This window comes from Galeopterus variegatus, unplaced genomic scaffold, assembly GCF_000696425.1.
Source record: "Galeopterus variegatus unplaced genomic scaffold, G_variegatus-3.0.2 Scaffold7971, whole genome shotgun sequence".
Taxonomy (NCBI): domain Eukaryota; kingdom Metazoa; phylum Chordata; class Mammalia; order Dermoptera; family Cynocephalidae; genus Galeopterus; species Galeopterus variegatus.
In genome coordinates, this window is record NW_007734082.1 from 67,571 (window position 1) to 80,963 (window position 13,393).

General features: G+C 63.8%; 1 protein-coding gene across 1 annotated transcript in view; it reads right to left on the bottom strand.

The window, feature by feature from the left end:
- Positions 1–2,372: 2,372 nt before the first annotated feature.
- The window catches only part of CTSD (cathepsin D), a 12,844-nt gene continuing 1,823 nt past the window's right edge, over positions 2,373–13,393 (bottom strand). Inside the window, exons 2-11 of the mRNA XM_008592500.1 lie at positions 13,105–13,382; positions 12,661–12,853; positions 11,108–11,267; positions 9,026–9,149; positions 8,170–8,288; positions 6,232–6,449; positions 4,057–4,179; positions 3,497–3,641; positions 3,324–3,422; positions 2,373–3,223 (exon numbers count right to left, since the gene is read on the bottom strand). Of these exons, the coding sequence (XP_008590722.1) occupies positions 3,056–3,223; positions 3,324–3,422; positions 3,497–3,641; positions 4,057–4,179; positions 6,232–6,449; positions 8,170–8,288; positions 9,026–9,149; positions 11,108–11,267; positions 12,661–12,853; positions 13,105–13,382 (1,627 nt within the window). The 3' untranslated portion in view covers positions 2,373–3,055. The remainder of the gene's footprint in view (positions 3,224–3,323; positions 3,423–3,496; positions 3,642–4,056; positions 4,180–6,231; positions 6,450–8,169; positions 8,289–9,025; positions 9,150–11,107; positions 11,268–12,660; positions 12,854–13,104; positions 13,383–13,393) is intronic.

Genomic DNA, 13,393 nt, shown 5'->3' on the forward strand with positions numbered 1-13,393 from the left:
CGCCCCGGCCCCCAGGATCCGCCGCCCCCTGAGCCCCCTTTCCCCCAGTCCCTGCCCCTCCCGGCCTGTTGAATCTCCCCCATCAGACCCCTTGCCTCTGAGTCCCTCCCAGGCCCTGGTGACCCCCGAAAGCCTGTGCCCCTTACCAAGCCCCATCCTCACGCCCAGACCAGCCCCACTCTGTACTGTCCCGCCACAGCCCCTGTCCTGAGCCAAGCCCCCCTCTCAAGTCTCCCGCCGCTCACAGCCCCCAGGCTCCCCAATCGCAGTCCCTCTCTGGGTGAGATACGCCTCACCGAGCCCTGCCTGAGTGCCCACCTCTGCACAGTCCTGTCCCTAACCAAGTCCCCTGGAGGCCACCCTTCAGCCCCTTCCCTCCTGAGCCCACCAAGTCCAGGCCCTTCACTAAGCTTCAGTGACCCCCACTCAGCCCCCTCCTCTCTGAACCCACTCCCCTAAGAACTCCTGCCCCCTCTCCCCAAATCCGACTCCCACCAAGCCCAGGCCCAACCCTTGCTAACCCGCTTCTCTCACCAAGTCGCTCTCAGAGCGTGTGGCCTCTGTGTTCAGCCTGTCCCTGCACAGGTGAGCCAGCAAGCCCCCCTCTGCCCACAGGGCCACAAGTCCAGCTCCAAGGCCCTGGTCCCTCGCTGAGGCCCTGGACACTAATGACTTTTTCCCTGTACCCCTGTCCAGTCACCTGCCCACGGCCTCTCTGTGAGCCCTATCCATTCCACCTGTGCCCCAGTCCCCCGAGGATGTCCTGCTCCCCACCCTTCTCAGAACCCCCACCACACGCTCACTTGTCCCCGGATGATCTCCCACCCTCATAAAAGTCCCGATGAGTCCTCTCCCCGCTTGGAGAGAACTCCAGCCCTCCCTCCGAGTTCCCTCACCTCACCATGTAGGTGTCCTCTCTGAGCTGGGTCCTTTTCACTAATCTACCGGTCCCCACTGAGCCCCGGGCCCTCCTCCAAAGCCCACCGGAAGCCGTGGTGGTGCACTGCAGCCGTGTTCCCCAGGCATCTCTCTCCAAGCCCGGCCCTTGCTCTGAGCTCCCTTCTCCTCTGACCCTCTCAATCTGGTCTCTGTCAGGTCTGTCCATGACCCTCCCTCCTCTCTCTGAGCCAGGTGCTTCCCAGGGACCCCGTCCCAGCTCTAGTGCTTGCTGGCCTGGGCCTGAGCCTCTGGTCCTCTCCAAACCCTTCTCCCTCTGAACTTCTGTGTTCTCTGAGCCCTGGGCCCTCCTCTGAACCCGTCACCAGGAGCCCTGCCCCCTGTCCAAGACCCACCCCGTCCCAGTCCCCCCCCCCAGCTGACCCCTGACACACAGCCTTATCTGCGGAACATCAGGACCCGCAGCATGAAGCTGACCTGAAATGATGCTGATAAAGTCCTCGGCGAGTGGGATTCCCAAGCACCAGGAGCCCTCCCTCCCATCTTCTTGGATACCCTGGCCACACCCCTCATGAAGCCCAGCCTAGGTCCAAGGGCCCACAGATCGTGGGCGGATGGGGCTGGCCAGGGAACCAGGGTTCAGCCCTCCTCCCCCAACCCACTGTTCCGTCCCCAGGGGCCTGGCACAGGGGAGCCCAGACGCCGTGTCCTCAGGCCAGGCCTGATCTAAGATGCCCTCCCCAGCTTGTATACGTGCTGGGCCACCTGCCTCCCGTGGCCAGACACCACCTCCTTCAGGCCCTCACCTACCACACAGCCTCTGCCTGGTGCTGCCCTGGGCAGGCAGGCCTCAGGGGCAGCCAGGGAGGCCCAGTCTGCACCCAGGGTCAGTGGGTCCTCAGGCAGCAGGGAGGCCTTGACAACTGGCAGGGGCTGCTTAAGGTCACCAGGCAAGGCGAGGGCACAGTCAGGCCCCTCTCCCTGCACCAGACCACCATGGGGCTGCCTCCTTCCTAGGCCCAAGAGGGAGTGCAGGGAGAGTCAGACCCTGCAATGGAGGCCTGGGGTTGCCATCTCGTCCAAGAGATGGAATGTTCTTTGGAAAAGCATAGTGGGCGCTCACCTGGACCACCCCCATGAAAACCACGCCTCGACGCAGGCGCTCACACTAGAAACCTGTGCTGGGCCCTCACCTTGCAGCCTCCAGCCAAGGCCACATCCTGCTGGTCACTGCACCAGACCCTGGAATGAACCAGGCCCTGCCAGCTGGCAGTCTAGCCATGAGCCGGACAGCAAGCTACTCCCTCAAGGTCCCATGTGCAGGCCAGGGAGGCCACGTCTGAAAGCCAGGCCCAGGGAACCCCAAACAACCCTCCATGAGCCTAGCTGAGTCAGACTCTGCAGCACCAGCGTTGCACCAGCCTGTCCCAATTTAGAAGCACCCTTCCCACAGAGCACAAAACACGCCAACACAGAAAGAGGCCTAAGCAGCTGTATTTCCATGTTGACTTCAGCCCTCGGCTGCCCAAGAGGCCAGCAGAGATCAGCACAGGGGAAAGCCGGCGCCCATCCCCCACTCTTCTGCCCCAACCCCCAAGTCAACAAATGTCACCCTCCCCCACCCCCATGGGGTCAGGCACTGCAATGACCCTGCTGGCTTCTGTCCCCTCTCACTCCTTCCAGATCCTTCCTGCTTATCCTCAGGCCTTGGCAACCCCTTTCTCAACGGGTGGGACAAATGGACGGTGGAGGTAGCAGAGCCTGGCTCCAGCCTAGGCTGGGCAGAAGGGCCCTCGGGCAGGGCAGGTTTCTGGAGGAAGCTCCAAGAGGTGGCAGCTGCCTGGTGCAGCCCAGTGGACACCAGGGGAGGGGGCTCCTGGGGTGCTCAACTCATCAGCTAGCAAGCCCTAGCTGGGCCTTCCAAATGAAGGAAACAGATCCACGTACCTGATCAGCCTCTGCCCTTCCAGAACACAGACAGGGAGGGGAAACCACAGAACAGAACAGTGGGCCGGGCCGCGGCCTCCAAGAGCCTGGGCAGTGGGCAGCTGTGCAAGTGTGAGTGAGTGGGGTTGGGGGGACCGGGCTGGGGACTGGCCGGCCTCCTCCTGCTGGACTTTGCTCCAATTCTCTGCCAGCGGGTGGGTAGGGGAGCATGCTAAAGCCTGGCGGCCTCAGCGAAGCCCACCCTGTTGTTGTCGCGGTCAAACACCGTGTAGTAACGGCCAATGAAGACATCACCCAGGATCCAGAGTGGCCCAGCAGGCGGGGGGATGTCCATGCCCATGAAGCCACTCAGGCAGATGGTCTTCCCGCCCTGTGACACCTGCAACAGCCATGATGGTCACCACCGTGGCCCACCCCCACCCCCGGGCCCACTCCAGGGGGGCCCAGGCCACCGTCCCCCCAACCCGTGCCCCACGCACCTTGAGCGTGTAGTCCTCTGCAGACAGACTGTAGGCTTTGCCACCCAGCTTCAGGGTGACGGGGGGCAGGCTGGACACCTTCTCACAGGGGATCATGTACTGGGGGGAGGAAGCGGCTGTAAGGGCCACAGCCCTGGGTGCCCAACCCCTGCCCCAGCCCCGCCCGCACTCACCTCACCCTGGATCAGCGGTATGGCGCCAATGGCCTTCTGCAGCTCGCGCACCTCGTCCACAGGGCCCACCAGGAGGGAGGTGCCCGTGTCCACGATGGCCTCGCAGCCCCCCTGGCACAGGGTCAACCCGCTGCCCACGTCCATCCTGGGAGAAGAGAGGGCACGAGTCCCCCACCTGGGCAGGGATGGGCCCTGGGGGGCAGGCCACCTGCAGTCCTGGCCCTGGCTGGGTCTTCCGCAGGAACATAGCCCAGCTTAGCAGACATAGATGCCTCCCCTCCCCCTCCTCAGGGCTGTCAGGCCCCTGTGGGCCATGAGTGGTTGGATGCGGGGTCAGAAGAAGAGACTTGGAGAGGCAGAGTGGGCGTCAGACCCGCGGGTGGCATGAGGGGCACAGAGGGCTGGTGGGGTACAGCGCCCACCGGGACCCAACCTGATTCCCACCATGTTGTGCACCTGCTGGGTGGACTGGCAGGGGCCACAGCCTGGGCAGGGCCCGGGGTCCCTGTGTGCTATACCCTCCTGCACAACCTAGGGGGCTGCCCACACCCACCACTCACTGGTCAAGGCGGACCTGCCAGTAGGCCTGGCGGGTGACGTTGACATAGGACAGGGAGCCCTTGTAGTACTTGGAATCGAAACCGCCTAGCATCAGTTCACCTCCAGGCTGCACATTTGGGTCCCTGGGAGGAAAAGGAACGAAGGGGTCAGTTGCTTCCCCATCCCCAAGCACAGGAGGCCAGGAGGTCAAAAGGCAGGCAGAGGGTGAGACAACCATGGAGAGCTTCCTGGAGGAGGAACCTTCCTAGACCGGCAAGGCTGGAAGACCCAGAAGGGAAAGGAGGAACAGAACTTCCTTCTGCCCAGGGATGGGCTCTGATCCCACACCCCGTGTGGGCTGCTTGGTGCAGGCCCAGCTCATCCCCACACAAGAGATCACACTCTGGCCGCCCTCGGGTTCTCCTAGTCCATTGGGAGCCAAGCTTCAGGCTGGGACAGCCAGAGTCAAGGCTGTGGGACCGACGGAGCAAGTGCCAGGAGCTCAAGGAAGGTAGACCCTGCCTGCCTGGAAGAGACACCGAGAGGCTTCCAGAAGGAGGCAATGCACGCCCTGAGCTGCTGAGAAGGCCTGCTCCTGCCCCAGGGTCTTCGCACCCGCTGTTCCAGGAGAAGCGCCCGCCTGCATCCCCCAGCCCCGCTGGCTCCTCCTCCAGATCTCGGCTTCTCCGTCGTCTGCCTGTAGTCTCCCACCCAGGGCGCCTCGGGCAGGAACACGACCCATTTGCCTTTCTGGGATCTGCAGTCCGTAAGGCCTGGGGTCCTTAAACTAAGGGTGAGCCAATCCCAGCGGGCACTGGGAAAGCTCTCCCCACCTGGAACTTTCTGCCGTCCTGCAGGGGTGTCCCCACACTCAGAAGCAGCAGGCCTGCCTGACTCTGTCCTGCCACCTCCACCAAGGCCTGCACCCCTCTCCAACCTTAGTCTTCTGTCCCCACCTCTGAAATCCCAAGTGTAGAAACCTGATCAGCGCCTCCGGTCCCTCTGCGCCTCACCCACGCCCCACCCACCAAACCTGCTCTTCTGAGCCCTCGGCCCAGAGCCCATTGACCCCGAGACCCCACCCGGCAGCCCCAACCTCAGGCCCTGCCAGCCTGCTGGGCCCTCCTGCCTAAGCGAGGAGACCCTCTTCACCTCACTTGCCTTCCCGGTGCCCCTGCCTCCCCTGTGGCTGTCCCTCTGCGTCCCAGCTTCCAACTGCTAAGTAGTTACTGCCCAAGCAGGAGACGGGAGAGAGGCCACACCACAAATGCCTTGGGGTCAAGGGGCAGGCCCTGAGATGCCAGGTGCCCAGGGGGCATGTGAGAGGGAATTCCACCAAGGCAGCCCGGTCAGCCCTGGAGGGGAGAGTGCGGGCTGTGACCAGGAGCAGCTCAGGGCAGGAGGCTGCCCGCTGACCCTCCAACCTGCATCTGGGAGCAGAGCCAGGCAGTGTGGCACTCCCCAACACCCATCGCCCCTCATGCCTGCAGCAGCTCCCACTGAGAACCTGCAGCACCAGCCTGGGAAGAGGAAGCCAAGTCCAGAGGGCCACCTGACCATGGGTCACCTGTGCTTGGGCAGCAGCTGCTGGGGTGGGGTCACCCTGAAGGAAGGGGTCCCCAGCATCCTAGAGAACAGCTGGCACCTGGCAGCAAGGACCACAAGACCACTCTCCATATGGCGACCGGGGCCCACAGTCTTCTCCCAATAGTACCTAGCAGGCCCATCCAGGATCACCTCCCTGGGGAAGCCCCCAGCCCCTGGGCATATTCCCCCAGAGTGCCTGTCACAGATCAGGATCACGGCCACATCTCCCCAAGGTCACTGGCAGCCTGCGGGAGCAGGACCCTGTCTGCCTGTCACTAGACCCAGGGAGCATCAGGCAGACAACACCAGGAGGAACTGCCATCACCCCACCCTGACCCCTGACCCAGGTCCAATTCCTACAGGAGGGAGGCCCCAGCAGACAGCACCTCCCCCCGGGAGACCCTGCTGGAACACAGCTCTCCTGGGAGCTACATGCCCCTCTGTCAGAGGGCAGCCCACCCCTGCCTCCCCGATGTCCTTAGGTCAGGGGTCAGGAGCGGCACCGGCGCCTGCAGGGAGGGCGTGGGCGGGCAGGAGGGGCAGCACAGTGACTAGGGATGATGCGTGGCTCCCGGCTCAATGCCCCTCGCCCTGATGCCAGCACCCACCTGTTCAGGTAGAAGGAGAAGATGTTGTTGTCCACTAGCTTCTGTCGCATCACGTTGTCGAAGACAGGCAGCACATCGTTGACCGAGATGCGGGGGTACGCCATGCCCAGAATGCCGTCAAACTTGGCCGCGATGAAGGTGATGCCCGGCTGCTTGGTGGCCTCCCCAAAGATCTGCCACTGCACTTTGACGCCACGCACAGCTGGACTGCAGGGCACCTGCGGGCCACAAAGCCAGCTCAGTGGACAGCCCCTGCCCTACGATGGCAGGAGATGCAGAGAGTGCCCTGAGGAAGGGCTGGAAACGTGGAGCTGGACACTGCAGGGGACGAGCTGGGGATGGGATGCAGGGCATGGCTGGGTGGCATCTCCTGGGAGGGAGCACAGCGGGGCAGGCTCCTTGCTCAGCTCAGCTCCGGCCCTTTCCCCTCCCCTTCCCCCTAGGTGGAGCTGGACACTGCAGGGGACGAGCTGGGGATGGGATGCAGGGCATGGCTGGGTGGCATCTCCTGGGAGGGACCACAGCGGGGCAGGCTCCTTGCTCAGCTCAGCTCCGGCCCTTTCCCCTCCCCTTCCCCCTAGTGCCAGCCCAGTCTTGCTCCTGCCATGGGCTCTGGGACGAGACTCTGGGCACCCTGCTGACCCTGCCCGGAGCGGCAGATTCCAACCACACTGCTCCCTCCCCCAGCCTGGGGCCGCAGCTGCAGAGAGGGAGGCCAGAGCAGGATGTGGGAAAGGGCAGGCTGGGGGAGGCCTGACGAGGGCCCGGGCTGAGCAGGGCCCAGAGCAGAGAGAGAACCCCAGGGAGACCCCAGCAGATAAACCTGGGCAGGAGGGCTCAGAGACAGGGGGACATGAGCGGACTTCGGGGCAGGCCACCCCAGACGAGCAGGACACGACCGAGCCCCTGGGCCCACACCCAGCAAGGACTGTTAGGAACAGGCTGGAGAAAGGGGCCTTCCTCACGGACCCCCAGCCCTGCAGGAGGGCTTCGCTGCAGTCACCTCTACTCAGCAGCCCCCAGAACTCCTGGACCCCTCCTGTGCCCAGCCCACCTGAGCAGCAGGCAGCCCCAAGGCAGGACCAACTCAGGCGGGGCCCCCAACAGCCACCCTTGTCACCTTCCACCTCCCTCCCACTTCCTCTGTGGCTGTCTCCCCGCCTCCAACCTGCATCTGGGAGCAGAGCCAGGCAGTGTGGCACTCCCCAACACCCATCGCCCCTCATGCCTGCAGCAGCTCCCACTGAGAACCTGCAGCACCAGCCATGTCACCTTCCACCTCCCTCCCACTTCCTCTGTGGCTGTCTCCCCGCCAGCAGCCCCTCTCCCCTCCACCCACTGACTGCAGGACCCCACTCATGCCTGGGCCTGGCCATGTACACCCTGCGGGTGCCTCAACCCAGTGCGCCCAGAATGGAACCCAAGCCTCCCCACCAGCACCTCCGCCTGCAGCTGCCCCGCTGGCGGCTGGGGAGGAAGCATACCACACCACTACCCAGGGCTGGGGCCTGGACCCACCCTGTCATCCAGGCCACCGTGACTTCTCAGTGTTGAAGTCCTTACCCTATCAGCAGACCCCGGCCCCGGTCGTCTCTACCTGCTCACGGTACCCTGACTTCCAGGGAGTCCAAGCCCTTCCAGCCCTTCTGGGGTTTCTGACTGTCCCTCCGGCCTGCACTCATGCCAGTCCCGCTCCTGATCTCCTTCCTCACTCATTTCTTTACCACCGAGAGCACGAGGCTCTTCCTGCCCCGCGCCTTTGCCCGAGCCTTGCCTGCCTAGCAAGGCTGCCTCCCCTCCAGCTCTCAGCTCACTGCTACGGGCCATCTCAGGAGCTGGGGTCGGGCTGGGGGACCCACACGTGAAAGGAGGGTGAATCCCCGACCAGGGCGAGCACCCCCAGGCCCCAGGAGTGGGCAGGCCCTGAGAGGGACTCACCGACACGGTGTCCTGGCTCAGGTACCCGGAGAGGCTGCCCGAGCCGTAGTGGATGTCAAAAGTGGTGCCGTTCTTCACGTAGGTGCTGGATTTCTTGCTGTTGTACTTGTGGTGGATCCCTGCCCCAGGGAGTGAGGGGCTCGTCAGCCTGTGCCCTCGTCACAACCCAGGACCTACAACCCCCCCAAAACTGCCACAGAGCCCAGCCCCCAAGATGCTTCCCAGGGTGAGATGTGGCAGTGCCTGGAGGCCCACCACGCTAGGGGTCCTGGAACCATGGACTGTGACCAGAGAGCTTCGGTCTAGACCCCAGCTCACTCCGGCCTCAGCCACCACAGCCCCCGGCCCTATGAGGCAAGGCTGTGCTGGTGTGAACAGGTTCACCCGGAAAGTAGCACCGTGGGGCAGGACAGGGGATCTGGCCCATCTGATGTGGCCGAGGCAGGAGCAGCATGTTGCCTAAGAGGGCCCCTGAGGCAGGGCCCCCTCCAGGTGCCAGGCCCACCCCTGTGTTCCTGGTGTATCCCTGCCCTCCAGCTATATCCCAGAGGGGCCAGACTAGAGACTGCAGGTGGCTGGCAGGCCCCAGCATCCCAGAGGGAAAGCGTATACATGTGCATGGGGTAGACGGTGGGCTGTGTGGGGGTCCCTCCCCAGAGTCTCCCCATCCCTGCCGCTCTGGCAGCCAGAGACCCCTGAGCATGACTGAGTGCATGGGGCAGGCAGGGTCAGGGCAGTGCAGAGCCTGGCCAGGCCCGCACGGCAGGCGGACATCCTAAAGGTGCGGGGCCCTGGGCCTTGCCCCTGGCCACCCGGCAGAGGCGTGGGGACAGTGGGCAGGCAGGGGAACACTCACAGCAGGCGATGTCCAGCAGTTTGCAGTTGACCGATGGGACCCACAGGTTGGATGAGCCAGTGTCGAAGACAACTGTGAAACACTGGGGCGGGGTCCCGATGCCGATCTCCCCGTAGTACTGGGCCTGGGCAGGGACAAGGCCTGTCAGAGCCATAGGGAGGGTGCCCCATCTCCACATGGGCTTGCAAAGGCCCCCGGCTGTCCCGGGAGCCAGGCCTTGAAGGCCGAGTCTGGAGGGAGGGGCTCTGGGGTCCAGACCTCTGTTGTCATGTGGCCCAGGAGCTGTCCACTCCCACCCGCCCCCGCCGAGTCTGGTTGTGGCTCTTCCCAGGACCCAGCCCTCGGTCCTTATACCCACAGGTACTGGATGTCTCCAGAGCCCTTGCTACAGCTGCCCACCCCAGCCTGATGCATGGAGAGGTTGGGGAGGGACAACCACATTTGACAGATGAGACCAGTGGTCAAGCCAGTGTGGGGACAGGCTTGGCCCTCAAGCTGAACCCTGGGTGTGGGAAAGACCTGTTTGCAAGGCCCTTCTGCTGTCAGGGGTCCGAGGTCCAGGAAGAGAAGTGCCTTCCTCTTGGGGCCTCAGTCCCTGCTCTGACCTTGTCCCACAGGGCCACTCCTGGAGAGCTCCCAGGCAGAGGGGTGCAGCTGACTGACAGTCCTGGCTTGGGGTCAAACACCACGCAGCAACTCTGCCTTACCTACCCTGGGCCTCAGTTGCCCCCTGAGGTCAGAGGATGCGGAGGTCCTGTAGTTCAGGGTCACTTGGGTCCTGGCTGCCTGGGCACCCCCTTCCCTGGGAGGGAGGCTGGGCCACTGGTTGGCTGCAGGGTTCTGGCTCCAGTCCCACCCAGTGTCTCTCCGGCCACTAAGCTCCAGGGAGCAGCGGTGGCTACCTCATGACCGGACAGAAGTGTCCAGACGGGGGGAGGGGGATGACTCAGCAAACCTCCGGGTGAGTGTGTATGTGTGCATGTGTGTGCATGTGTGCTGAGCATGTGAACACGTGTGGGTGTGTAGGTACGTGTTTATGCACATGAACACGTTTGTGTGTGTGTGTGTATGGGGTGTATGCGTATGCACGCATTACTGCTTGTGTGCACACATGTGCATCTGTGTTGTCTATGTGTGTGCACGTGTATTTACATGTCTGAGTGTATGCACGCGTGTGTATGAGTGAATTTATACCTGTGTGCATGCATGTGTGTGGTGGGGGATCAGGACTGGTCAGCCGGGCCCCAGGCACATGGTCCCCCTTTTCCCCCCAGTCAGGTCACATGCCTGTGAGTCTCAGGCTTCCTGTCACAGCCAGGCCTCAGCCCAAGCAGGACAAAGGGCATGGCTGCCCATCCCACCCCCAGCAGGCCATGGGGCCCAGAGTGGGATGGCAGTGAGGGCTTCTCGAGGCTCAGGGCAGGGGTATGAGAATGGACAGCCGCAGAGATGCCAGGTTCTGGCCCAGAACCCAGCCCTGGAGCTGGGAACAGACGGACCAAGCCCCAGCTTCCTACGTGGATTCCAGAATGTTCCACGACTGAGCCTGTTTCTCTACAACAGGGCTGCTAATTGAGGAGAAGACAGTGAGGGCAGGCAGGGTCACAAGGTCCCAGACTGTCCAGCTGGACAAGCAGGGAGACAGAAGCTCCAGGGCCATTCCTAACACCCAGGCAGGCAAGCCCAGATGATCCGAGCTCAAAGGCCCCCAGAGCCCCACTGTGCAGCCTCTCAGGGCCAGGTTTGGGTTTCATTCCAGGCCCCTCCATGCCCTGCAGGAGGGTCATGAGGATTAGACCCCCGTGCAGCTCTGAGCTGCTGGTCAGTGCTCGGGACATGCAGGGTGAGACATCGCCAATGCCAGGCCACCCCCAACCGGTGGTTCGTGTGAGGTGTGGTGCTGCAGGGCGTGGCTGAGCCTGGGAGCCCCGCCCCCTACAGAACAGGTGCATCTCAAAACCACTGGCTGCCCAGAGCAAGAGATGGGAGCATTTCACCAGATGGCTCAGAACCTTCCCTGAAGCCGGCTCTGCCTGAAGCAGGGCTTACCAACAGCACCCCCTTCATGGCCCCCACACTCACGTCCATGTAGTTCTTCAGCATCTCGGGAATAGGCCCCTGGCCCACGGCGGGCATCCCCTGGGAGTACTTTGAGATGGGGCCCGGAGCAATCAGCTCCTCCACGGGTCCGCCTGCCTCGGACATGGTCCGTCGGATGGATGTGAACTTGTACAGAGGAATTCTGTCAAAACGGGTCAGGCCATCTTAGGGGGGGGCTCTGGCGACTGCCCTCCTCCACCTCCCACCCGGGGCGCCCCTGGCAGGGTAAGGGTGGGCCCCCCGCATGCCGGCTGAGGGCCTGCCCAAGAGTGGTCTGCACCGCACATCCGCCTGATGCAACCTCCTGCCTGTCGCCCGAAGCCCGCAGGCCCAGCTTCCCCCACATCAGCAGGGGGGAACCCGTCACCACCCCCAGGTTGCTTGGGCCAAGTCCTGGAAGGCTTTGATCACCCGCTCCCCCCACCCCCACCCAGGTGGGAGGCCAGTGTGCCCCTGTCCCTCCCCGGCCACCCTTGGCTACCCCAGAGGCTACAAAAGCCCGGCTGGTCTCCCATCCTCCCTCTGTACCTGCTGTGGTCTCCTCTGGGACAGTGGCCCGTGGGGTCTGTTTAGGGTGTTGGCAGGTGCCTACCACCCCTGCTGTAAGAGTCCCGCTGTACCTGGCCTCCTGTTCACATGTGCTCTCCACCCAGACCCTGCACCCAGGTGTTCCCCACCTCCAGGCCAGCACTGGCAGCTCTGTCTACCCGGCCTCCCCGGCAGCCTCCTCCGGACCATCAGATGGGCCTTTAACACCACCTCCCCCCAGAAGCCCTCCTGAACTGCTGCACTCACTCCCGCTCCCCACCGCAGCCCAGCCTCACGAGGCCCAGGAGTGACTGCACCTGGGGCACTCTGGGTTCCTGTGCTTCCTCGAAACGTGTCCCTTGGTACCCCTCCTCAGAACATCCCTCCAGAGGAGCCTGGCACCCCCCAGCCTAGGGTGGCCTCGGGGGAGTTAAAAACTGAGGTCAGATGTCCTGAGCTGTTACCCACAGGGCACACGGCAGAGAGAGGGGTCCCTGTCCCCCACCCCATGTGTCTGAGCTTGCTCCTGCTTCAAGAAGAGCTCGCCTGTGCTTTTAATCACTTGGATGAAACTTCCTCCCTACCCCAGGGATTCGAGAGTCCAAGGTCACAGCTGGCTTTTCCTAGCATGTCAAGGGCATGCTCCAGGAAGACGGGATTCTTGCCCCAGGCTCTGGCCTAGGGAGAGGACCACACCCTCTAGGGATCAAGGAAACAGGTGCCATCATCCCACAGGACCTTGGGGTCAGGCCTGAGGGACTCTGGTCAGCTGCCACCCCCAGGGAGCCCCCGGCTCCCTTCTACACTGCTCTCTCTGCTCTTCTCGGGAGAGGGGAGGCCTATGGGTGGGGCTGGCAAGGCTGAGACAGGTTCCCTACAATGGCTCCATTAGAGCTACCTGCCCCCAGGCCGCAGCCCACGGCTCGATCTCACCCAGCACCACAAACCCGTGCCCCTAGCCGGCCCAGCCAGCTCCCCAGCTCCTGCAACCCTATGACTTCACCCACCTGCCCACGAGCGGCAGGCCCACAGCACGTGGAAGGATGCCCAGGCCGCTCAAAAAGCTCCGGGGGCAGGGGCAGACTGCCTTGTGAGAGGGGCAGAGTGGGGGGATCGGGGGGTCCTCAGCCTCGGGCCTCCTCTGCCTGGCTGGCACAACATACGCAGTTCCAGTCCAGGCCTGCCAGTTGATGGCCTCCCCTGGCAGAGGGGGAACAGGTCCCTAGGCCTGAAGAGACCATGGTCCACACGGGGACAGAGCCCCAGCCCCAGGAGGGGTAAGCCGGACCACTTCCCCATACCTCCTCCTCTCTCTGGGACAAACAGGATTCTTAGGGTCCCCAGGACGCTCCCCGCCCAGAACCTGTGGCAAGACCCCCTGCAGCAGACGGCGCAAGGCCACACCTCGGTTCACAGAAGGCCAAGGGGACCCAGAGAGCGAAATGACTTGCCCAGGTCCAGGGGGCTCCAGGGCCAGCACTCCTGGGTCTCCCGACTTCCACACGCGGGCCCCGAGTACAGACATCCCAGTCCATCGTCCTGAATCAGCGCCACCTCCTCCCCACCTGCGACGCTGGGGACGCCGGGGGCAGCCCCGACACGGCCACCCCCTGGCCTCCTCCCGGCCCCTCCAGGCCGACCCCAGTGGTGTGGAGAAGGGGCGTCCGGCGCCTCCACACGGGGTCGCCGAGCTGCGCCCCCGGAGCCCCGCGCCGGCAGGTGGAAGGCCCTGCGGAGGCG